The 25,927-nt window shown below is 41.8% G+C and overlaps 2 protein-coding genes across 5 annotated transcripts in view; both read right to left on the bottom strand.

The window, feature by feature from the left end:
• The window catches only part of USP43 (ubiquitin specific peptidase 43), a 56,661-nt gene extending 36,909 nt beyond the window's left edge, over positions 1 to 19,752 (bottom strand). For all 4 annotated transcript variants that reach the window (XM_039847344.1, XM_039847346.1, XM_039847345.1 and 1 more), the window contains exons 1-3: positions 18,980 to 19,752; positions 10,998 to 11,129; positions 4,220 to 4,323 (exon numbers count right to left, since the gene is read on the bottom strand). In XM_039847344.1, coding sequence (XP_039703278.1) covers positions 4,220 to 4,323; positions 10,998 to 11,129; positions 18,980 to 19,477 — 734 coding nt within the window. In that variant the 5' untranslated portion in view covers positions 19,478 to 19,752. The remainder of the gene's footprint in view (positions 1 to 4,219; positions 4,324 to 10,997; positions 11,130 to 18,979) is intronic.
• Positions 19,753 to 21,433: 1,681 nt separating this feature from the next.
• The window catches only part of CFAP52 (cilia and flagella associated protein 52), a 41,505-nt gene continuing 37,011 nt past the window's right edge, over positions 21,434 to 25,927 (bottom strand). Inside the window, exons 12-14 of the mRNA XM_039847348.1 lie at positions 25,425 to 25,527; positions 22,657 to 22,768; positions 21,434 to 21,797 (exon numbers count right to left, since the gene is read on the bottom strand). Coding sequence (XP_039703282.1) covers positions 21,622 to 21,797; positions 22,657 to 22,768; positions 25,425 to 25,527 — 391 coding nt within the window. The 3' untranslated portion in view covers positions 21,434 to 21,621. The remainder of the gene's footprint in view (positions 21,798 to 22,656; positions 22,769 to 25,424; positions 25,528 to 25,927) is intronic.

The raw sequence follows: 25,927 nt of genomic DNA, 5'->3' as shown, positions 1-25,927 counted from the left end.
TAGCTTTCAATTTTTTAAAGAAGGCTGATACCAGGGCAGCTTTCTATCTTAGGCAAGCCCTCCCAAGTAGAAAGGAAGGCTGAGGAGGGTCCAGGAGGCACCACCACTCAAGGGCACCAGTGTAGAGCTGGCCGCCACTGACTGCTACAAAAAATCACTTTTCAGACCTCAAAGCCCTAGCCTGATGGACATCTCTAGCTATTGTTTTTCTTTACTATAGACGATCAGGCACAAAGCAGGTATTTTTAGCTGTCATCAGTACTTTTTCAGCATGAACACCTCGCTTCTTATTCATCATCCTATAGTAATCTGCCCGAAGGGCACTTGCAGTACTTAATATCTGATCGGCGCAAATGTCAATTCCTCAGGAATCTTCTCCTGACTCACCCTGCACCAGTCAGAGTGATACTATGATTTTAACATGAAATACATATTTAGTCTCCACACCTGTTCCTGGCACAGAGCTCCCGAAACCTTGACGTGTCCTAAGTGATAAGAGCAAGAATAAAGGTGAAAGGAGCATCTTTTGTTATTCATAACAAGCCCCTTACACCTGAGTGATGTTATGGAGGTGATTTTGGAAAGCCCCTACATAACCACAGAATGGGGCTGGTTGCCAGGGGAACCAACCATGTGATTAGATGGTTGGAACTTTCAGCTCCCCTCCCCCATACCTTCAGGGGAAGAGAAGGGAGCCAGAGGTTGGGTTCATCACTAATGGCCAATAATTTAATCGATCACACCTGTGTAATGACATTTCCATAAAAACCCTAGCAGGAGTTTGGAGAGTTTCTATGTTGATGGAAATGTGGAGGTGCTGGGAGGGTAGTGCACCCCGAGAGGGTATGGGCGCTCTGCAACCTTTCCCACACACCTTGCTCTGTTTATCTCTTCCATCTTGCTGTACCTGAATTGTATCTTTTTATAGTAAACCAGTAAACTGTTTTCCTGAGTTCTGTGAGCTGCTCTAGCAAACCATCGAACCTGAGGAGGCAGTCATGGGAACCTCGGATTTATGGTCAGTAGGTTAGAAACACGGGTGACAACCTGGGACTTGTAACTGTTGTCTGGTGGGGAGGCAGTCTTGTGGGACTGAGCCCTTAATCTATGGGAGCTGATGCTATCTCCAGGTAGATAGTGACAGAATTGAATTAAATTGTAGGCACTCAGTTGGTGTCCACAGAGAACTGCAGAATTGCTTGGTGTGGGAAAAACACCCACCCATCTGGTGTCAGAAGTATTGTTAAGTGTGGTAATAGCAAAGAGGAGTAAGAAAACAAGAGTTTTTTCCTCTTTCACATCTGTAATGTATACTTCAAAGTACCCTCAATTTTTCTTCAAAGTATTCACCAGACGTAAGTATATAAAAACCCAGGAGTAACCCTAAATTCTCATCTTTCCCTCAGTCCTTCTACCCCACACCCTTAAACCAATTAAGAAGTCTTACTGACTCTATACCCAAAACATTTTCCCCACCCATCCACTTCTCTCCATCTCCACCCCTACTTCCTGGATCCCAGCCACCATCATTCACCCACTGGGATGACTGCATAACATCAGCTGCTGCTTCAGCTTCCAGTCTTGTCTCCCTTCATTGCCCATAACAACCAGCGTTACCTCTTAAATTAGTAACTAGACCACACCCTGCTTTAAATTTTGCAGTGGCTTCCCGGGCCCTTTAGACCAAACCGCACCCTTGGACTGGATACCTGCACTACCAGGTCCCCATCCGCCTCTCCAGCCTCACCTCCCATTCCTCACTTCTGGGCAGCATTCTGTTCCTTTAACTTGCCAAGATCATACCCATCTCAGGCCTTTTGTCTCTGCTACTTCTTCTGCTTGGAATACGCTATCCCCAAGTATTTGAATAGCTGACTCCTTGTCACTCAGTTCTCAGCTCAAATGTTTCCTCTGAAAAGAAGCCTTCCCTGACCACCTTATCTGAGGTTGGCTGCTTCCTCCACTTCCCAGGTTACGCCTTATCATTTCACTTATCACTATGGCAAGTTGTTTGTTGACATGTACATTATCTAATACGTCAGCAAGAGAATGTGAGCTCCATGAGAATAGGCTCTGGGTCTTGTTCACAGCTCAAAAACCAGCCCCTAGAAGAGAACCTGGCACATAGTAGGCATGAATAAACTATCTAGAGAATAAATGGATATATTTAATTAGTATTTCTCTCTCATGGGCAAAGAACTATTGTTCCTCATTGTAACTACTGGACCAAACATAATATCAGATGCTCAGATGTTTGAAAGAAGACAGTATGTGTGGACAAGAGGGGAAGAGGGTAGAGAGAATGGAGTGAGCAGAGAAATAAGTGAATTTAGTTTACAAGGGCACCAATGAGTGGTACCTGATGACCTTTCCCCACTCTCTAACATGCCTTCGTCTTATACTCCCTTTTCCCTCCTTCATAGGTTTCTGCTTTCTCCTTTATTCTTCTTTTTCTCTGTCTCATTATTATTTCAAGCAGCCTGTGTTTTGGGCACCTGAAGATAAGACAGATGCTCTACAAGTAGTTTTCCTGGCCCAAAAGGTCAGTAGCCATGAAATCTAGGCTTCCTCGATGCATACCTTGTAGTGCATCGCAACATCTCTCAGAAATAAGTGGGCCACTCTTCATGTACAACAATGAGATTTGGGCTCATTAAGAAGAGATCTTAATCACCCCATATGCTAAGCAATCAAGGGTGGGAGTGGAGTGCCCATGGTCATTCTAGCTGTTCGTTCAGGGTCCACCCTCCAACTCCCGCAGGGCAGGGAGGAAGAGAACTTCTCGAATGCTATGGATTTTCCACTCCAGTGGAAAGCTGTTTTGGCATCTTTCCAAAGTGTTTCAGAGACTATTTGGTCTTCCTAAATAAACAATCGACTCAAAGACAGTGATCACTGATTTATTTTATTGGCAATTACTGAATAGAATATAAATCCAACATCAGGACAGTTTCTGGGCAATTTTAAGTGATCTCCTCCTTCCCAAACGCAAATAATACAAATACCCAAAAAGTATGGAAGTAAATGGCTATAAATAAGTGAATTCTAAATCACTGAATAGCTGTTACTTTGTCTGAAGTAAATAAGAGAAAAAAACAATAGGAGGCCTATGAGTAACATAACAGAGCAAAAGAAAGGGAAGAGTATCCAGAAGACTCAGAGAAGAGCACACCTTTGAAAATGACTGAATGCAACATTCAGAAGAAAAAATATTTTAAAAAGTTTAACATTCATAATAGAGAACAAGAGGGCAAAGCTTCTGCACAACCAAAGTAGGAGCAGAACATCATAAGCACAGAACAAGTTGGGATGGAAAAATAACCAAAGAGGAAGAATTACAAAGAAAGCACAAGGAACTGTGCTTCAAAGATCTATTAAGGTCAAACCCTGGTTCCACCATTTACAAGGAACTTATATGTCCTCATGAAAAGCCCAACCTCCCAGATGCCCCAGCCTCCCAGATTGTAACTCATCTCTTAGGGTTCCTGAAAGGATTAAATTTTAAAATATAAAGGACAGCATGTCATTTAGATGGAGTTCTTTGTAATAATAGCTTCCCCTAAATCCTGATCATTGTGCTTATTCCACCGTTAAGAGGTTTGCATTCTTGTTGAATATGTTTCTACCCATTCAATCCTTTTCCTCCTTCAGAGGTTTATCAAAAGGCATATCTCCTCTGAGAAGCCCAGGATGATTTCTCCCTTTCTGACCTCTCACTGCAATTAGTGCTTTCATTAAAGCATTGTAATATTTGAAATAGTCTACCTTATGTGAATCTCTCAACCATCAGATATAAAAGCCCAAAGAGAACTTTTCTGAAGTCAAAGCCTGTGTACTTGTATATTTTTTATATCCTCCAGAATGCTGGGAACTTTTAAACTCAATAACTTAAACTGGGCTCTCTGGCTATAAAGAACAAATAGGAAGGGTCTCAACAGCTTCCCAATGGCTACCTGCTGGGGAGATCCTGGCCTCCACATTCACAATCTGTAGAACCATCTTCGCATGACTCGCAAAAGCCAGCAAGAAGGGAAAGAAATACTAAATGTCAGCGACCACAGGAGTAAATGGTTAACTGGGGTTTATAAAGGGAGAGAGAAGGATATTTGTGGGTTTTGTTGTATTTCTAATCTCAGGGTAAACCTGGCCATAGGAGACTAGTTACCAGTGTATAAGTTTGCTGAATTCATGGGTAATTCTAAACACATCCCATTCTTACCTATATTGTGCTTGAAAGTGGCTTTGCACAAAGCTTTGACCTAAAGAGAGCTGAGCCGATGGTGACAGGAGGTTCTCAGAGGTTTTACTGGTTTCGGGCTGAAGCTGCAAAGAAATGAGGAAAGAAAGCAAATTAGATACACCTCCCTTCACTCCACTGCTTCCATACCATCGAGCCCCGGCCTCCTCCTGGGCCCTCATCCCCAATTTCTGGGCATGGACTCTGCAGAACCTGGACCTTCAATGTTGCCTTTACCATAATTCACTTTCCCATCTCTTGACTTCCCAAATTCCCTGGGAGAGAGAATGTATTGAAAGAACTGAAGCATGAACCTCGGTGAACACTCACACATACTCACCCAGGCTCACTGACTACCTTGTTCTTTATCTCCAACCTGCTGGGCCTCATGTTTCTAGATGCCACCTGTACATTTCACTTTGGTGCTCCGATGACTTCAAACACATCCACACGAAATCTTCCATCCTCTACCTACTAAACCATTTCTGTCCACATTTTTCAGTAAGCCAGTCTTCTTCACATGACCATCTTTCTCAGACAAATTACCTTGCACCTTAGAATAACACATAAGCTCCTTTGCTCCACACATCGGTCCTGTTGTATCCCTCTTTGCATTCCCTTATGTATTAGTTTCCTGTTGTTGCTGTGGCAAATTACCACAAACTAGTGGCTTAAAACAACAGAAATTAACTCTCTCACAGTTCTTGACACCAGACATTCAAAATCAGTATCACTAGCCCAAAATCAAGGTGTTGGCAAGGCCACACTCCCTCCGAACATTCCTTGCCTCTTCCAATTTCCTATGGCTACAAGAACCTCATGGTTTGTGGCCACGACACTCTGGTCTTTAAGGCCAACATCTTCAAAGAGCCAGGAAAGAGGAACACATGTGAAGTGCTTGGGTTCAAGTGTACCAATGTCTGAATTTTAATTTAAAATACATCAAAAAAAAAAATAAGATGAGGGAAAAAGAAGATGGAGTGAAGAGTAGACAGAGGGATGGATGGATAAATATGTGATAAAGCAATTTTAGTAAATATAAATTACAGAATCTAAGTGGGTCGGTATGAGGAGTTCACTGTATAATTAATTTGACTTTTCTGTATGCTTGAAATTTTCCATAATAAAATAGTGAGACAAACAAGAGTGACGAATACTTGGAATGGTCACTCTTATTTGTCCTACTATTTTATTAAGCCCAATTTGACCAGAATACAGGATATACAAAGCGAAGGAGAAAATAGGTCTGGAGAGAGTCTGGAGCTACATTGGGTGGGGCCTTCAGTATCCTAATGACTGTAGAGCATAGTACCAGGGTTAAAAAATGAGACTCTGGAGTCAGACAGTCTGAATTCAAATCCCTGTGCTGGTACTTGGCTGTTAGGGTTACTTGACCTCTGATCCAGCTAAACAACTTTCTTAATCTCTTGCTCCAAGGTTTCTCAACCCTAATAAAAGGATAATAAATGATATATAGTAGGAGCTTTGAAAAATGGAAAAGAAGAATAAACTCAGACACCCAGTGTATGCAGCTCATAACTGAGCACCTGATTGGGGAGCAGAGGGAGAAAAATGAAGGAGATAAACAGGACCAACTCCAAGCTTCCAATCTGGTGCCTGGAGAATGTCTGATCAGAAGAGTCAAAAGCAGTGTGTCAGGGAAGGACATCCACACCCAGGATTATCCACATCCAGGCAGAGACATCTAACAGCAGGCAGATGAAGGGCTCAGATGAGGGAGAACTCAGAAGTAGAGCAGAAACGCATTTTTGGCTGTGCAGGGTTCACTTCTCCTCTTGGTAGCAGCACCCTTTGGAACACTGAATTCAAGTTTGGAGAAGTGGGGAAGGCTCTTTAATCAGGGGTACTACTGTCCCTTACCAAAGGACAGGCATATGACGCAAGCTAAACTGATGAGATATTCCTGCCCTGCATGGGAATCATGAGCAGAATGACCAAAAGGCTAAAAACAGTGCTTCTAGCAATGAGTCCAGGCCAGAGCTGTTCCTGCCACTGAGACAGCCCCACAGCTGCCTGGTTCTCAATGGTCCCAAGCCTGGTTCTTCAGCCTTCCCTTTGAATCTGTGTGCTGCTCCTTGGCCTTCTCATAAGTTCCCATCTTGTTTGAGTCAGCTGAAGACCTCACAATGATAGAGACTGCGTCTGCACCAAGGTGATAATGTAGCACTGGGGTCCCCAACTCCAAGGCCGTGGACCAGTATGAGTCTGCGGCCTGTTAGGAACCAGGCCGCATAGGAGGAGGTGAGCAGCAGGCAGCGAGAGAAGCTTCATCTGTATTTGCAGCTGCTCCTCAGGGCTAGCATCACTGCCTCAGCTCTATCTCAGATCATCAGGCATTAGATTCTCATAGGAGCACCGGTCCCTGGTGCCAAAAAGGTTGAAGACTGCTGATATAGCATGTTGGGAGCGGCAGTGGACAGGATCACCCAGGGATGGGGTATAGAGGCTGGGGCGAGGGGCAGCAGAGGGTCATTCACAAAGCATCGACTATGAGGTCAGACCAGGCTAGCTCTGCTCTGTTAGCCAAGTGACCCTGATCATCTCTCTGACCCTCGTTCCACATCTAAAAGGAATAGAAGTATCACATCCACCTCATGGGGCCATCATTAAAATCAAAAGAGATGATGTATATATCCTGACACATAGTGAGTACTTAATAAATGTTAGCTTCCTGGTCCTTTTCCCAGCCTCATCCCTTTCTTAGTTCTTCAAGAGTGGTGTTTTCTGTAAGATAAACTGCCAAAAAGATTGCTCGTGTGATAGTGTCCATAGGATAGTAAAAATATGTCCTTTTTGCCAGATGAAAATATTTGAGAATCATTACAGTTACAGAGAAGAAAGTGATCCTTGTTTTCTATTCCAGTTTCAATAAATCTAGCTATATGGCTTTCATATGTTTTGAAACAGAAATAACCTCAAAAAGAAAAATTGTTCAGAGTTATACAGAGGACAGATCCTCTCCTTCCTGGAAAGGGAAAATGAAGTTTTGTGCCAAATAATCCCCACAGCCCTGCTCCTTCCCTTCAAGCATTGGCAGCCAGGCCTCCACAGGTGGCCCAATTTTCTGAGAGCAAATTTCAAGAGAAGCTTTGACCCCAGACAGAGGAAAAAGATATTTTCTGCTTTCAATCAGGTCAAATTAAGAGCCAGGCAAGTTCCTCTCTCTGGCAAACAGCCATCTCAGTTCTGGCCCAGTCATAACATACTCCTAACATGCTTGGCCCATTAAAGAAACCAAAAATAGCCAGTATGACCAAGAACAATGAGCAAGGGGAAAAGGGACCTGAAATCAGGCTGAGTGGTTGGCAGGCCCAGGCAGGTAGGGCACAGTCAGCCACACAGGAGTCTGGATTTTATTCTAAGTGCCATAAGAAGCCACTGGAGGAATTTAAGCAGGAGAGTGACAGGATCTTTTTTCCTTTTTAAAAGATCACTCTGGCTACAATGTGGAGAACATAGAGTAGTACAGCATATTGGAAATTGGAAGACCAATTATGGCTGCTTTTACATGAGTCTTGAAGTTGTTAAGAAGAATTACTGGCAGGCCCTCTTGGCTTAAATAAACTCAATGTTATCTTAAAGAAAGGTCTGGGAGTCATGCACCATGGTTGGGAATAAAGGCTCTCCCAGAAAGGATGGGGGGTGCTTTGGTCCCCCAGGGGATATTTTCCAATGTCTGGAGACATTTTTGGTTATCAGTCTCAACTGGGGGTCTACTGGCATCTACTGGGTATAAGGATGCTACAAACGCTGCAATGTGAAGGACAGCCCCCATGACAAAGAATTGCTGGGCCCCAAATGTCAAAAGTGCTAAGGTTAAGAAACCCTGTTCTAGAGTTGCATTTCCTAGATTGGCTCCTGGCTCTCCCCTGTACTTGCTGTGTGACTTGGGGCAAGTTACTTAACCTCTCAAGTTATCTTCCCCACCCTTAAGCCCAATGCCTTTTCCTGCCACCAAGGGACTAAGAGGAAGATTAAAGGCAATTTAGAAGGCTGTTGATCCCTTCTACATTCCAGGTAGAAAGAGCTGCCTGGCACAGCCAGAGAGCTAAAGGAGGGGTAAGCAGGACATGAGGCCTTTCATATGCAGCCAGAGAAAGAGGCAGGACAGGCTTCCTCTCACCCCCTGGTGGGGAACTGAGAAGGCACAAGGCACTCATGACAAGGAAAGAGATCCAATATGGTAGCTTTGAAATAGACTCAGGTTCAATTCTTTTTCCTCCAAGAAGTTGAGTGGCCTTGGACAACTTACTTAACCTAAATTCCCGATAACTATAAAACATGAGCTGTCCTTACAAATATTAAAGCATGGTAACTACATAATTTATCCAACCATTCAAGAGCTTACTGGGTGTCTTCTGTGCGTCGGTAGCAAAACAAATCATGAAAAGCATCAAGTTAGAAGCATGGCACATAACAAATATTCAATAAACAGTATCTTTAAAAAATTACATAATTCTGATTTCAAAATGTGCTCACTCTAAGATTATGGAATATACAGTGTAGTGGACATGTTTACCTGCTCAGCATTCCTTTCCTTAGGAAAGCAGCCCTGACAGAACCTAAAAAAATGGCCTCCTTGGTCATGTGACTTGGGTGGCGTTAACCCCCACCCCTCCAACACACACATAACACATGCCCATGAGACCCAGGTGTGTCCAGTCAGACTATTCCATTCTGCTGGCCACCTGCCCAGCAATGGACATGTGAACCACACTGGACAATTATACTCCTCTCTGGGCTTTTTCTGGAATTCCAAGTGTTAAAGACCATGTGAGCATTGCAGGGGTCCCTTTTGTCCCCGTGTGAGCAGAGACGGTCTGAGAATGAAGCCAGAGACAAGAGAGAGAGCGCCAAAGACCTGGTGACATCATCTGAGTCCCTGGATCCAGCCTTACCTGAAGCTAGTCAATCCTTGGATGGGCAAGCTATAAAAGCCAATAAATGCCCTTTGCTCAAGTTGAATCAAGTTAAATTTATGTCACTTGCAACTAAAAGGGTCTGAATAAGATAAAAAGAAAATCACTGTACATAAAAATCACCAATAATCCCACAACCTTTGACTTGTGGTCCTGCCAGTTTCTTATGTGGTGATGTTTTTGGTTTGGTTCATTTGTGTGTTTTGTGGGTGACTGGGGTGTTTTGGGATTTTTTAAAATAAGAAGACAGGCTTTCAAGCAAGACCCCCTTGAACTTGAATCCTGATTCTGTCCCTTGTTTAGCTGTGTTGCTTTTGGAAGTCTACCCAACCTCTCTGATTCTTGGTTTACACACATATAAAATGTGGATAATAACCTTAGCACTGCTCTGTAAATCACAACAGTTACCCATATTGTATACATCATTCCAAGGCGTGATCTGAGGAGTACAGAATACTGTACAACTGTTACTTCCCCTATCCCATGCAGAAGGGCAACTTGCTGTCTTGGGCAAGAGGACCGTTTTTGCACCTCCATCCAACTCTTAGCTTTTGATTACATTATATTGTTGTTTAAAATGGGTCTATTCTTATTTGAGACATATATGGTTCTGTTTACCTTTTCTTAAACTTGCAATTTGTCATTTTAAAAGAGAAAGAAGCATAGATAACAGCTGGCTGTGTGGACAAGTTAAAAATAATGACTACTCAGCTTTCTGAGTCATTCATTCTTTTTCTTTTTAATAAAACATTATATATATTTAAGGTATACAACATGATGATCTGGTACACATACAGATAGTGCAATGATTACTACCATCAAACTAACATATCCATCTCCTCACATAGTTACCTTTTTTGTGTATGATAAGAACACCTGAAATCTACTCTCTTAACAAATTTTCAGTATTATTAACTACATTCATCATGCCATATTCTTTATTACTCTAGAATGATGGGCTCCAAGCAAATAATGAAAGGATGGGAATTGATTCATGAGAGAGATGGGAATAAAGTGTCCAGATTTAAAACAAGCAATAACACTGGTAAAGCAGTTCTCATAGCTGCATTGGATCAGTACTGAGATACATCAAAAGTAATATGTGATTGATTACCAAAGATTGGGAAACATTTTTTTAAATTAAAGATGTTGTTATAATAACTTGGCTCACTCTTCGTATAATATCCACTTACTTTTATTTTCTTAAGTGAGAGATAAAAGGATAGCATTAGAGCAGAACCCACCATGTATATTTAGCAAAGCCCCATAGAGAACATAACTAATTATCAATTAACTGTAGCTATTACAAATGTTTATTGTGCTTTCCTACTCTCAAAGGTTTGAAGTTTCATCAAAACCTGGAAATGCTAGGTACACATCTACAAAGATGTACCATTCCTCCAGTGTCATGAGAAAAAAGATTGGGAATTGATGCTCTGTAGAACACAAAACAGAAAACGCAATGGTAGAGTTAAATGGTACCACCTGAAAATAATAAGTGGTGGTAGTCATGGCCTCATATGACCATACTAATGCACAGAATATTGACAAAAATGAGATTTTTCAAAATGTAAGCCAAAAAGAAGCCCTATTCATGATATCACTGGGATTAGAGAGGACGAAAATACTGCAGTGGAAGAAAATGCATTGTCTACAACAAACAGAGCTAAGAGAAAGGAGCAGGGAACGGCACTGTGTACACAGGAGCCAGAATCCACAGGAATCCTAGAATCTGAATTTCGAGATTCAGTTTTGAGGAGCTGAGTAAATATTTAGAGGAAAAAAGAAAATTATACAATGTGTTTCTAAGAGTGACTGACCTTCTCGGACCCTGGCGCTCGGGTCGAGCCCTCCAAGTCCTCGTGCACACGATCCAGCAGCCAGAGCAGGAACTCCAGGGCGTCATGCTGAGAATTGCCTCGGAACTGAGAGCCATACTTGGAAACTGCATTCTGAAAGAAAAAAAAGAAAACCAGAGGGTCAGTTTGGCCCTTCCAACAACCAAATCAGGGCATAATGGCTCTAGGTCTACTAGTAGTAGTCGCTCTTCAGCCCTGCCCTGGGACAACATGGTACCAATACAGGATGAGAAATGGTCTTTCCTCTGAAAACCTCCCCTTTTGGAGCAGTGTCCTAGATGCTATAAGGTTTCTCTGTATAGGAGAAGGTGCCGTTTTTTCAAGAAAGACTACTAAAATAGAGCCTGTCCTTTGAAAACCACAGGGTGGTCTGTGTTGAATATTTTGATTCTGTTGACCATCTGTCCTCCCTGAAGCTCTCATCTCTTGTTAGATGGGGCACAGGCTCCCTGGTCCTCCTGTCAGTCTATTTTCATGCTGTCTCCCTCTATTCACTGCCCCAGGGTAACAGCTTCTTGCCTTACCCTCTCCCTCGGTGATTTCATTCACTATCATAACTCCAGCTCTCTCTCTCTCTGAATGACACCCTGGCTCAGCGCAGTGGACTTCCTTAAATACTGTGCACAAAGCTACCTTCACCACCTCTTCTAATATATGTGAAATCTAAATCCAAACTTCTCTTTGTGTGGTGAGATTACAAAACGGTTGATCATTTTCAACCTTCGTTTCATTAATAAATATCAGTTGGGTGCTTATCACGTGCCAGGTATTATTCTCTGGATGGGGACACAACAGTGAACAAGACATACATGATCCCTGCCCTCAGGACACTTATACTCCCTGTGCCTTTTGCACTACTGTCCTATTAAATTGTCTAACAACTTTACCATTTTCTGTGTAAATGCATATTCCAGCTTTTTAAAAGTTTATTTCAAAGGGTAATATATGCACATACTTTAAAAAAAGAATTCAAAATATAAAAAAGGGCAGTAATGAAAAGTCTTCTTTCTACTTGACTCCATTCCTGTGTACCCCTTCACAAGGGGAGGCCACGCTTAGCACTTTCTAATCACCTTTCCAGGGATTTTTTTTTTTTAATGCATGTGCAAGCATGAGCGTCTGAGTGTAAGCGAATCCCCTTGTCTGTGTGTGTGCGCACAGTAGATATGGTTGGTTGTCCCACCCGAGACTGCAGAGCCAGGCATTAGGCCTCCTTGCACCCAGGTCTGTTTTTCACTCACGCCCACCACAATGAGCAGTCTGAGCAAGACTGTGGATGCAGACAATTGTTACCACTGCCAATCAAATCCAATGGCCTGGGATTTATTCTTTTTCTTTCTTTTAATATTCCCTTGGAATTTAAAGAAAACTATAGGAGGAGATGAAGCAAAATTCAAGATGAAGCAAAAGTCTGGCTCTCTGGAAGTTCTAGTTCCTCCAGGCTTCTGTGCACTTTGTAAGGCTGCCAGATTTAGCAAATAAAATGAATAATGTTTGTAGTATAAGTTTGTCCCATACAGTATCAGTATTTAGGATACTAAAAGGTTGTTTATCTGAAATTCAAATTTCACTGGGCATCATACATTTTACCTGGCCACCCTACCCCCCAGCCATCCTCAGACCTGTATCCTTAGTACCAACATTCTTTCTTAGGGAGCAGCTAGTCCTTCCAAATTCAAATCTCTATGATCAGCTCTTCCTCTTAATGTCAATGTCCCCTTCCAGATTCTCTCTCACACTCACATAAGTGCATGGTCAAACGTTCTGGATTCTGGCTTCCAAATGGTTTCTGCCCCGCCCCTGCAGTAGAGTCCCATCCCCACTGTTAAGTCCCAACTATTGCTTCTCAGATGATAATATCTATTTACAAAGGAGCCTATTCCCCCAAATCTCTTCCTGCTGGCCCGCTACCTGCAGGGCAGAACAGACCCATTTTCCTACAGCCCCACAAGATAATGCCATGCCCCTACTCCAAACCCTTCCTGACTCTCTTACCACCTAATAGTCCAAACTTCTCTGGACTGGTCCCATCCGTGTCTCTCACCACTCTCTCATGGGTTTCAAAGCTCCAGCCACTCAGGTGTATTTTCCCACTTCAAAAATCCATACCTTTATATTTTTACTTCTTTCCGTGTGAAATCCATTTCCTTACTGCTAATCAACCAAATCCTTTAAAACTGACTCTCTCTTCATGTTAGCCTGGCTATAAAGCCATACATACAACCTTTCCAGAAGGAATTTAACAACTTCAAGCAGACAGACAAGATAGGGCCTTAAAAATGTTCCCCTATATAAACACAGCACAGTTGGCCCTTGAACAACACGAGTTTGAACTGCATGGGTCCACTTATGCATGCTTTTTTTTCTCAATAAAAACTGTAAATGTATTTTCTTATGATTGTCTTAACATTTTTTCATTAGCTTACTTTATTGTAAGAATATAGTATATAATGCATGTAACATGCAAAAATATGTTAATCGACAATTTGTTATCATCAGTAAGGCTTCCAGTCAACAGTAGTTAAGTTTTGTGGGAGTCAAAAGTTATACTTGGATTTTTGACTGCACAGGATAAGAAGTGTCAGCACCCCTAATCCCAGTGTTGTTCAAAGGTCAACTGTAATTCCACCTTAGAGAATTTAGACTAAGGAATGAGAGATACAAAGTTATCTCTAAGTATCAAAGTTATCTGGGGAAAGCGTGTGGCACATTCATATAAGATGGCCTTAAAAATTATGCTGAGGAAATACTAATGAGAGAGAAAATAAATTATCTTTTCATTTAAAAAAAAAAAGTGAAAAACTATTTGAGATTGTTTTATATATATTTGTAGAAAGATAAAAGACCAGAAAATATAAGGCAAAATATTAACAAATGGTCATCATAGAAGGATGGGACCATAGGTGATTTTTTAATTCTCATATGTACTTTGCAAATTTTTTTACAGTGAACACTGTTCTTTATTGGTCTCTTTCCAATTACAACAGTATCTATCTGGTATTTTCCAGAATTTTTTAAATAATGCGACCTACTGATTCCTACAAAGGACATTCCCATAGAAAGTCTATCGAAATGTGACTAGAATTGCATTAAAGCTAAATGCTAACTTGGGAGGGAAGATTGGAAATATCTGGTATTTCTACCCTACACCATGGCGTAGCTCTATCCGTGTGCATGTCTGTCCTCTCGAACATGAATAATTTTTAACGTATTTACTATTTAAATTATTCCTAGTTGTTTCATATTTCTGATTGTTTTTATGAATGAAATCTAATATTTATAATGTTCTAAATGGTTACTTATTTTAACTCTCTATCTTGCATCTGACCTCATTAGTGACCATGGTAATTCTAAAATAAAGCTTTCTAGAGCCATTTGGTAATTTTCTTTCTGTTCGATATTTTTTACTCCATTTCCATTTCATGTCTTACGTACTGTTTTGTCAAGAACTTCCAAAACATAAGAATGATGATGGCATCCTTGTTTTTAAAAAAGTAGTGCACCTCTAGTATATCACTTGAGGCATACTCTATGTCTAAAATCAGAGATCTCAAATCGATCCCCAGGCACATAAGCTAAGATAAATTCCAGATGGCTGAAATCCTTAATATAACCATAGGAAAACTAGAAACTCATAAAATACAATATTTATCAAAGGGATGATATAAATATAAAACTTCCAGTATCGGGATAGGGAGAAGGAGAGAGTTTGGAGAAAATATTTGCAGAAAATACGACAAGGGTTGAGAAACTTATAGAAACAAGTAAAATGACATTAAAACCAAGGCAGAATAAGTAAATGACATAAACAGACAATTACAAGTGCAGTCTTACAACTAGTAAGAAATGTGGAAAAATCCTATATCTCATTCCTAGTCAAAGAAATAACTGAAATCATACAAGCAGAGAGTAAAATAGTGGTTAACAAGGGGTGAGGGGTGGGGACGTGGGAGGGGTATTGCTTAAGGGTACAACCTTGCAACTCAATAAATAAGACCCAGAGACCTAACACACAGTACAGTGATTATAGATAACAAAACTGTATTATAGACATTAAACTTGAGACTAGGTTTTAATTGCCTCTAACACTAGAAGAAATGATAATTATGTGACATGAGAGAGGTGTTAGCTAATGCTACTGGCAATCACATTGCAATATAAATATATCAAAGCAATATGATGAACAGTAAGCCCCCTTATTCTCAGTTTTGCTTTGCATACTTTCAGTTACATGAGGTCAACCGAAGTCCAAAAATATTAAATGGAAAATTCCCAAAATAAACAATTCAATTCGTAAGTTTTAAATTGCACTCCATTCTGAGTAGCATGATGAAATCTTGCACTGTCCCACTCCATGCCACCCAGGAGGTGAACCATTCCTTTGTCCAGTGAATCCATGCAGTATATGCTCCCCACCCATTAGTCATTTAGTAGCTGTCTCCATTATCAAATCTACTGTCTCGTATCTCAGTTCTTGTGTTCCTCACACTTATAGTAGCCTAAGGCTGTGTCACAATACCTGTGTCACTTACCTCACTTCACCTCATTGCATAAGCATTTTATCACCTCCTGTCATTAGGACAAGAAGAGTACAGTACAACAAGATATTTTTAGAGAGGCCACTTTCACATAACTTTTATTATAATATATTGCTAAAATTGTTCTATTTTATTATTATTGTTGCTAAGCTCTTACTGTGCCTAATTTGCAAACTAAACTTTACCATAGGTATGTGTATAAAGGAAAAAATATAATATATATAGGGTTTAGTACCACCTGCAGTTTCAGGCATCCACTGGGGGGCTTGGAACATATTCCTCACAGATAACAAGGGGGCTGCTGTACATCTTAAACTTACACCATGTTCTATGTCAAATATAACTCAATTTTTGTAAATGGGTACATTTCATTATACATAATTTATACCTCAACACAGTTGATTTAAAAACCAAAAGAACATAAAAATAACAAAATGGTCATCTTTGCTTTAACCATGTAATTTCACTTTAAGGAATTAAGCTTATGGAACCAAACAGAGCTGAGGAAAATGATTTAAATATAAAAATTTTCAAAGCAGTGTGATAACAAAAATAGTACAGTGCATAAATGTCTCCATAGTGATTGGTTCATTTAATAAAATATTACACGATCATTAAAAATTAAATTCTGTAGAATATTTTAATGACCAGGAGAAAGTCTTATAATAGTTTTTAAAAAGGCAGGGTCTAAAATGAGAATTTCCAATTGTTTGTGTATTCTTTGAAACACATCAATGTTTATGATGATTGTCTCTAGAGATGGTTATCTCTAGTGGCATTCCAGATCTTTTTTCACATTTTCACTTTCACATTTTCAATTTTTATAGTATACACATATTTAATTACATCATTAGGAAAGCCAAGTACTGTAGATAATACCATGAACAGAATATTTTAAATGTATTTATTCATTTGCTGTTGAAACAAAGAGTGGTCCTGGTGTCTCCAGGAGGCTGGGTGACTCAGGGCTCAGGAAGGGGGTGCACTGCAAACCCACTCTGTGTGCATGTCTGGAGTCGGATAACTCACTCTAGCATGCTGGCCCTTCTCAATTTCCTCCCTTCCTCTGTCTAAAGCTAAAAATCACTCCTGAAGACCAAACACCTTTCCAAAAACTTCTATGGCTTGTCCCCTACGAATTTTCCAGCCTCTTCTCCCTAGCTCCCACTGAGTCACATAGGCTTTCATTAATTCATTTAACCATTCATTTATTCTGCCTAGCACCTCAGCTCCAACCCCATCGGTGATTGGCACTTTCAGTCCCAGGGCCTGGAATACACTTTCCCACACTCCTACCTACATCCTCTCCGGGGAAGCCTTCCTGCCTCTCCTCACTCCACCTCTCCCAATCAAATCACATTCTCCTGCCAGAATTACAACAACTCTTTGTATTTTTATTTTCTGGCATTTGTCACCAGCTCTAAATATGTGCCTGTGTGATTATTTCATTACCATCCAGCTCTCCCGCTGGACCATAAGTTCCTGGAGAGCAGCTCCAAAATTAGGTTTCACACTCATCACTCATGTATTCCATGTGCCCGTTATAGTGTCTGAACATTCAAGAAATACTTGTTGGATAAATGAATATTTCTTCAGCTGTAAAATAAGAGGAGCTCACCTAGATTTAAATCAGCAAAGTTTAAAACCCTGGATTCTGAATTCTCCACTCTCTCCAAGTCTGGCTACCCAGAAAGTCCCGGGAAACCCCTGATTATGTCACCCTCATTAACATATTAACAACTTGATTATCCTTCCATTCCCCAAGGCTCATGGGGAGCTTCCAGGCCTTAGGGGTTTTGGAGCAGGAGACAGATAGGAAGTCCTGGTGAGTCACTGAGGGTAATTAGTAATTTGGAAGAATTTTTTCAAGCTACTCCTGCCTCTCCCATCCCTGCAGTAACTGGATGAAAATGTATCTAGCATGAGAAAAGTACATAAAGATTATTTTTCTCCCTCCTCCTAGGTATCTGCAGATGAAGAGGTGTAATAATAGAATAATGAAAAGTTCCTTGGAGCTAGGCACTGTTTTAAATGTGTACATATAACTCATTTATTCTTCACAAGGCTATACTATAGAAGGTAGGTACCATTACAGTTCCACTTTACAGATGAGGAAAGCTGAGGAATGGCTAGATTTGGAAACTTGCTCAAGTTCACAAAGCTCCAGAGATCTTGCTCTGAACCGCTATACAATACTACCTCTCATATTTAAAAAACAAATGTTACCAAAAAGAGATAATGATGTCCATTTAACTCACTGATTCCTGCAGCACAGTGTTTCACTAGTGGAAGCAGTAGAGAGGAAGGTGGGGCTTGGCATCCACTTGGGTCACTTGGGCAAGGACTGCTTTCTCAGGCTGAAACTCAAGAGCGATGATGCTTGTGGAATGAACACTGACAGGTTCCCTCCTCCCCCAAGAACAACAATCACTAGTCTATGGGGAGCTTCAGCTCTCTGCCCAGAGCTGTGGTTTTTTAAGTAGGAAGCAAGCCATGTGCATCAATTATCAGGAACTCTTAAATCCAACTGGGACTCCAAACAAACGCCCAGCTTTAACACTGGGTGAAATGACACACGTAACTCCAAAGCCTCATGACCCTGCAGCATCCCAAGTAGACCTTGATCCTGGGGACAATGGATGCAATCCCGTGCTAATGCATCCTAAGGGATTTAATTTGCACTAAACAAAGGATGCCATCTCCGATAAAGCACGCCCACTGTCTCTACTGGGGATTCAGCATAGTACCTGGCACACAGGTTCTCAGCTTCCATTGGGCTTAGAATAAAATCCAAACTCCTTACCATTGCCTCCAAGCCCGTACATGATCTGGTCAACCTACCTAAACCCCACTTTGGCTGGGCTCCAACCACTCTATTTTCCTTCGGTGTCTACAATTCTCACCTCCTTCAGGCCTGTGCCTATACTCTCTCTACCTGGATTATTCCTAGATCTTGGCCTGGCTGAGTCCTCATCATTCAAATCTCAACTAAAGAATCACCTCCTTCCTCCTTGGCCTTGGCCTTCAAAGTCCGACACCCCACCCAGGAGCCCTGGCGTTAAAACACTGCCTGGCCCACGGATCTACAATACTTTCACAAATGTTTGCTGAAAGCAAAAATGCTAAACACATTCCTCAAATCTGTCAGCTCCCTCTACTCAACCCCTCAAAATACCTGTGAGGAATTACTTCATAAAGAAAACGTATGCGAATGATAGCACAACAAATCAACTCAAAAATAAGGGCGGTCACCTGAGGGAGAACTGGTGAATGCCATCTAAAGAAGGCTCCAGGAAAACCCTTTCCTTATAGAGCACCCACTTCCCAAGAAGCGAAACCAGAAGGGCCAGAGCAAGGCTGCCGCCAAGGGGCGAAAGCGGTAGGCGGCAAGGCGCCGCTGCCTACCTTGAACTCCGCGGAAAGTTGGGGCGTGTATTCGCGTGTCCACAGCGCGCGCACTAGCGCCGCCAGCTGCTCGGTGACCTCGGCACGGCCGGGCGCCGCCCGGTAGCGCCCCAGCGCCAGGAACTCAGCCAGCAGGTCGGTGTTGCTGAGACACTGCACCACGGCGTTCATGAAACAGGTGTTGCCGTGGTTTTTCAAGCCCTGCGTGCCCGGGGGCCGCGCCCCGTCGCTGGCGGAGAGCTGGGACTGGGGTCCCGGCTGGCGCTCCTCCCCGGGGCTCCCTGGAGCGTCTGGAGCTGGGGCCGGCGCGCAGGCAAAGCCCCCTTCACCGTCGCCATCGCAGTGTCCCGGCTGGGGCCGAGGCGGCGAGTCCTCGGGGCGGGAGCGGCTGCCCAGTGCCAGCAGGAAGCGGCTGAGCAGGCGGCGCAGGGAGCGGCGGCGACGGGGCCGGGGCGCGGGCCGCCCCTCTCCTGCCGCGGCCTCTGAGCCCGGCTCCATAGCTCCCGTCGGCGCACCTCCAAGAGTGGAGCCCCAAGGCCGGGAGCGGACGGGCCGCTAACAGGCCCTTACAGCCCTGGACAGGCAACCCGGCTCAGGCTACCTGCGGGCCAGGTGTGTCGGGCCGGGCGGAGGCGGAGCCAAGGGCGGGGCCACCCCGCCCCGCGCGGGAATCCGGCCGCAGGTTCCGCCCCAGGGCAGCGCTGGGCCACCCACCCCCGCACCCGCGGCACGGACTGGGAATAAAACCCTGGGAGTCGTAGAGTTCACGTTCCCCTCCCTATCTTACCTCTTGTAAACCAACAAGCCTGAATTTAACCTCTGCTCCTTTTCCCTGCAGGCTTTCAAGCTGGGGAAATAATAGAGGAATGATAAATTTGAAAGCGCCTAGTAAATTGCAAAGTCCTGGCTATTTCTAAGTTTCTTGTAATTACGACCAGGTGAATATGAAGAAGGGGAAAGGAAGACTCTCCAAAGGGCAGCTTCTTGAGTGGTGAGAGACGCGCACTGCGAGCTGTGAAGAGGTGGGGGGCGCTTTTGTGTACAGGTGATTCTTCCGCAGAATCACTCCTTCCAGCCTTTTTGCCCCTTAGGGGAAACAGAGACTTTGCCGCGACCCGCCATCCTAGGACCGGAACTCGAAGCCGCGTGTTACTTTGCGTGAAATAACCAAAATGGTTATGGTTTGTTTTTTAAAACTGCCGACTAGGTTAGAGTCATTTTCCAAAAGTCTTAAAAGGCTTAATCATCTTCGCTTTAACTGGTGGAGAAACGGAATCAGAGAGGTTAACGCAATATACAGAGGCCGCAAGGCCAGTAAGCAAAGAAGCTGGAACTCGACCTGGGTCTGTGGACTGCCAACCCCACAGTTTGGCTCGTTCTAACCTCCGTAGTGTATAGTATTTACTCACCAGGAAGTTTTCTGGATCTAAGACGCACCCACTACGCGGTCACCCGCTCTCTCCTAAACGCAAAATCCTTGATGAATTGTTGCCCAATCAGAATTGGCTTGGCCTTGCTTGGCCCTTGATTACCTGGGTAACTCTGCCCACTTTATCCTGTTGCTGTTAGGTTTATAATTAATCAGGTGAAATCTTGCAAAATGAATTTCTCATCAATTTCTAGCTCGGAAAAAGATCAGCAGTATGCATTATTACATCAGTGCTCTGAAATGTTATTTGCTAAGTGATCATCGTTTATTAAATATCCACCTTAATATATCAAATAGGGCAGCAGCAAGTCACCAGATGCCATGCCAGCAGGTTAAGAATAAAGGATATGCTTAGAACAAAAGACCATACTTTTCCTTGGGGACTGTTTCTGGAAAGTGTCATTATTTAACTTCTCTGGAAATGAATATCTGGTTGGACAATTACGACACGAGACCCATTCCCTGGTTCTTCTGATAGTAAGCACAGGAAAAATATTTTATGGCCAACTCCAAAAAAGCATTTATGAAATTTCATCCTTGATAATTACCCCAAGATCCTCAACAACACATATTTTCTTTGGCAAAAGCACTATGATTCATGTTTAACTCTACTCTGTCAGGAATTCTGCAGATGCCTTAATACATTATTTCACTTAATTCTCACAATAACTCTTTGATCATAGTTTAAAAGCAAATAACCTTTATTCTTGCTTTACAAAAAAGAAAACAGTGGCTGGGAGAGTTTAAAAAAAAAAAAAACCCATCCATTATCTGGATTCAAACCAAAGTCTTGCCCCCTGCAGCTTGACCAATGAGATGCTGATTAAGAAGAGATGCTGATTAAGAAGGTAAGCTCGCCTTCCTTATTTTTAGAGGATATCAGCAAAGCTGTCTGTGGACACACCATGAGGAAGGGCTATGGGTTTTGCAGAGTCGTAGAAAAGAAATTATGACAGGAAACCAACAAATGTGAATCTATTCATAATAAACTTTTAATTTACAGCTTGGACAAACTACTCTTGAACATATTTCAATTTTAATATGTAATTTAAGAACATAGAATGCATTCTATAAAGAAAAGGAAAATCTTTTTCTCCTTATTTGATGAAAATATTTTGAACAAAAACACAGATGTGAGAAATCAAAACCAATCTCAAAGTTATCTAAACTCAGCCTTCAATAGAACTGTGTGAATCAGGAGGTCTCCGCCGCTTCATGAGGCAAATGGGTATTTCCACCTCAAAATGGCTCCGTCAGCACTTACGCTAATGATGTACTGATTTCCTGGACTTATCCGAATGCGCGTGATGTTGCCACTGTGTCCAACCCCAACGTGAGTCACTTCACCCTCATTATAATCCCAAACTTTGACCAGATGATCATTTCCACCTGAAAAAAAAAAACATTTATATAGCATCACTGTAATAGAATTAAATAGCTCTAATTTCAAATAACTGGATCATTTTCAACATATTTCCCATGTGCCAACTTAAAGAAAGAAAAGTATGTCTTTATAATAACTCTTTTTCTTGATTATAAAAGTCTATGTTGTAGTAAATTTGGGGGGGGATACAAAGAGGTGATATCACCCTTGATCCTATCACCCAAAAATAACCACTAGTAACATCTTGGTTTAGTTCCTTCCAATCTTTTTTTCTATAAGTGTACAGGTATAAACATATATCTGTGTATGTGACTGGGATCGCATCATATCTGGTTTTATATCTTGTTTTCAGTAAATGTTTTTGTGAAACTTTAGTTCATTGGGGACATTTATTTGCTAATATCCTAAAGAGTCAAATAGCCTGACAAGAAATGTTATTGATATTGTTTCTATAGGCATGTTGTGTGGTACATGCCTCCTGGAAATGCTGACTTAATAAAAGCCTGGCATTTTAGACTTCAGCAAGAAATAACAAAGCAAGGCACACTGAACCGCCTGAGCCCTTTAAGGCCCATTTGTATCATCAGTGCCTTTCACAGAAAAAAAAAAAGCCAGCAATGTAAGGCTTAGCTTTAATTTGTGCCCCAAAGGCTCCTGGGCAAACATTTCCTCTCATTGAAATACAGCTTCTGGATTTTACTCTTCCAGCCACACTGACTGCAGTGCTCAGGACTGAATCAAACCGTGTTGCCCTTTAGACCCTTTTTTTTTGTCACTTTCAGTTGCCTCCTGCCTGGGAATTCCATGTTCCTATCTAAATAAGTCGGGCTTGGCTTTTTTTTTTTTTCTTATTCCAGAACTCACCTGTGACAAAGTACACTCCTTCCACTGTGATATCCATACCATTAATTGACCCAGACAAGGAACCTTCCAGCTCTCTGATTACTGACCCATCAAATACTTCCCAATAAGCAATCTGTAATTCAGGAGAGAAGCATTAGGCAGAATTCAGCTCAGTGGAATCATCCACACACATGCTAACAAAAGATGGTTCTACTTTATATAGAAGGTAGCAAAAATGCATCATGGGTTGATATGTCTGCTGAAATTATAAATAGGCTAAAGCAGAGGGTGGATAAACCATTTTAATATTTTTAGTATTGGCTTTTGAATTTGCATTCTATTTAAAGAGATGTTGATATGCTGGTAAACCCGGATTGTGGCAGAAAGTGCTTTTGATCAGTCTAAGCAGATTGAGTCTGAAGCAAGCTGTAAAAGAAAAAGGAAAAGGTCATTGCATCCACTTTCCCGCATCTACCCTTGGATCAAGAAAGTGAAGCTTCATGCCTGATGGAAGGGGAAAGCATTTCCCTTCTTCAGGTTGGGGAAAGAGCAATCCAGAAAGTTCTGAAGACTGGGCCTTACTGGCCCAGTTTATTAAAAGTCACTGGCTGTTTATTCCCAACTTTCTCTTCTGCCCCAGAGGAATAAAGCATTCCACAAGATGGAGTTTAAAGAAAAACTGATAATATCCCTCCCTTCTTGGGAGTAGACAGGAACTCAAAGGGAGAGATTTTTATACTTTTTGAACTTTGAAATTTATAAATGTACAGCCAATTCAAAAATAAAATTTCTTTCTAAAGAGTACCAGGAATCAGGAGTATGAACTTGGGCACGCATTTCACCCTTCTCTCTTTGTTTGATATTGATGGAAACTTGCTGTGTTCCAGTCATTATGCCAAGAATCTGTATTCCTCTGAATCTAGCTAGAAATTATGTGTGTGTGTGTGTGTGTATATATATATATACACATATATATATATGCGTATATATATATATACACACATAGAGAGAGATATATATCTGTATAATTTCTGTCGATGCTTGATTTCTTTAACATAAAGTTCTGTTTTCACAGCGAAAACATAAAGGACTATAAAAGCACACCAAAATCCTCATTTCTCAGGAGGTACACCCATATAAGTAATTTGTGCTTTCTTGGACAAAGAAGTCAAAGTGACCCTCTCCTTGTCAGTCTTATCAGTCCTCAGGCTTTCCTGGATATCCTCTGCCTGGGATGGTCTTCCCTGACATTTCAGCATGGCTTGGTCCTTTTGTCACTCAGGTCTCAGCTCAAACATCACCTCCTTAAGGAGGCCTTCACTTACCAACCTAGCTAAAGCAGCTTTCTTCCCGTCAGCCAGTATCATATAGCCTGTTCTATCTTCTTTTTAGCTCTTTCGCCATTTCCTGTCATCTTGTTCACTTATTACTCATTGTTCATTCATGTTTGTTTGCATGTGTACTGTCCAATTCCATCCCCTCCCACCCAAAGTAAATGCATAAAATAACTAAACTCCATGAAAGCAGGGACTTTGTCGTGTCCCCAGCACTTAGAATAGTTTTACAGACTTATGATTTATGGTTTAAACGTTTTGGTAAAAATTCTAATAAGAAGGAAATAGACTTTCAAATTTCATAAATTGAAACCTAAAACATGGCAGATATCACACTAATTTAGAAACTTTATGAACCATATGTCAAAGCATTCATAATAATGTGTTTAACTCCCGAATATCTATTCTACCCCAATTCCAAGAGGAAGCCCACTTAGACCATGAGTCAAACCTAGAGTTGAGGAGTGGGCAGGATGAGACACAAAGAAACTAATAAGGCCAACCTATAGAAACAAAAACTGAGGCAGATCTCCATACCCTCTCATAATATTCTATGTCAGGCAAATCCTGATTGGGCCAGGCAACATTTCTTGGGTTTTTATGGCAAAGTGTCTTTGGGCAGTAGTTCCCAATCACCTGGGAAGCTCAAACAGGAAAAAGCCCCTCTCCTAGATTCTAATTTGGGAATGGTTGGGGGTAGGGAGTGGGAGAGGCAGTTTTAGTATTTTCCCTACAATATTTTTATACTTTTAACTCATCAATTTTTTCTGTAGCTAGGGGAAAAGAATATTCAACGTCTTAAATTATCTCAAAGTCATCTCAAACTCTGAATTAGAAGAATCCAAATCCATTCATCAGATATACAGGTAATTAGGCTGATCTGACATGGCTGGCAGGGTGGATGACACCTTAGTGTCCTTACCCCTCCATGTGTCTCTCTTCTAAAGCCTCTTGCTTGCTCCAAGGGGAAACATTGCTCCCAAAAGGACCAATCTTCACCCAAGGACATGAACTCTCCGGCATAAGAGATTTTAAATAATGAAGTAGAGTGATGAGAGATAAGGAACTCTATTGTCATTCAATTTGGATTTAGTCAAAGTGACAGCTGGTTTGGGCACAGCAATTCTTTTCTGGCCTCAGAAATTTCCTAATAATAAAAATCAATATGCATTGAGAACCTACTATGTGCAAGCATCCTGCTCTTAGCACTATATGCGAGCATTTCTTTAATCCTCACAGCAACTCTCTGAGGTTCGGTGGTATCATCATTCTATTTTACAGATGAGGAAATGATGGCACCAGAAGATTACACAACATTTCCAAAGTGACACAGCTGATCAACAGCAAAACTGTCATTTGAACTGGGATGACTCCAGAGTCTGCACCCTCAGCCACAATGCTTCATTTCTTTTTTCTTGTACCAGAAAGATCTTAATTCTTGCTGGTAACGGTTACCTTTCTGTCTGTTCCACTGGTGATGATCTGGAACTCTTCAGGGTGGTAACAAACACACTGGAATAAGGTGTTTGCCAGGATCATCTGATTTCTTCTAAGATGCCTGAAAAATAGATTCAAAAGGTGTGAAACTCGACTTTCTGTTCCCTAGAAAATGTATTTACTATTTAAACTGGATTTGGTACAAGCTTGGATTTGGGTTGGTTTATTTATTCCAGACTTCTTCTTACTCTGCCAGCTCCACTTCTACATTCTCCCATTGCACTTATGGGGCAGTCTGAAGATACTGGGAGGGGCCCTTTTCTAAAGAGAAAGCACAGGACTCCTCAAATTCCAGTTAAAAGGAAGTTAGAGATGCTGACCTCAGAGCCAACCTGCTGTCTTCCACAGAAAGGACTTTACTCTCAAGGCTACCATTTTGAAGTGAAGGTCTCTACAAAGCTGAGCAGCAAAGTGTGGGGAAGGGCTTTATGAAAATGAATATTATTGAGCCTTACCTCTGG

Source organism: Pteropus medius, unplaced genomic scaffold, assembly GCF_902729225.1.
Source record: "Pteropus medius unplaced genomic scaffold, Ma_sr-lr_union100, whole genome shotgun sequence".
Taxonomy (NCBI): domain Eukaryota; kingdom Metazoa; phylum Chordata; class Mammalia; order Chiroptera; family Pteropodidae; genus Pteropus; species Pteropus medius.
This window is presented reverse-complemented; position numbering and strand designations above follow the sequence as displayed.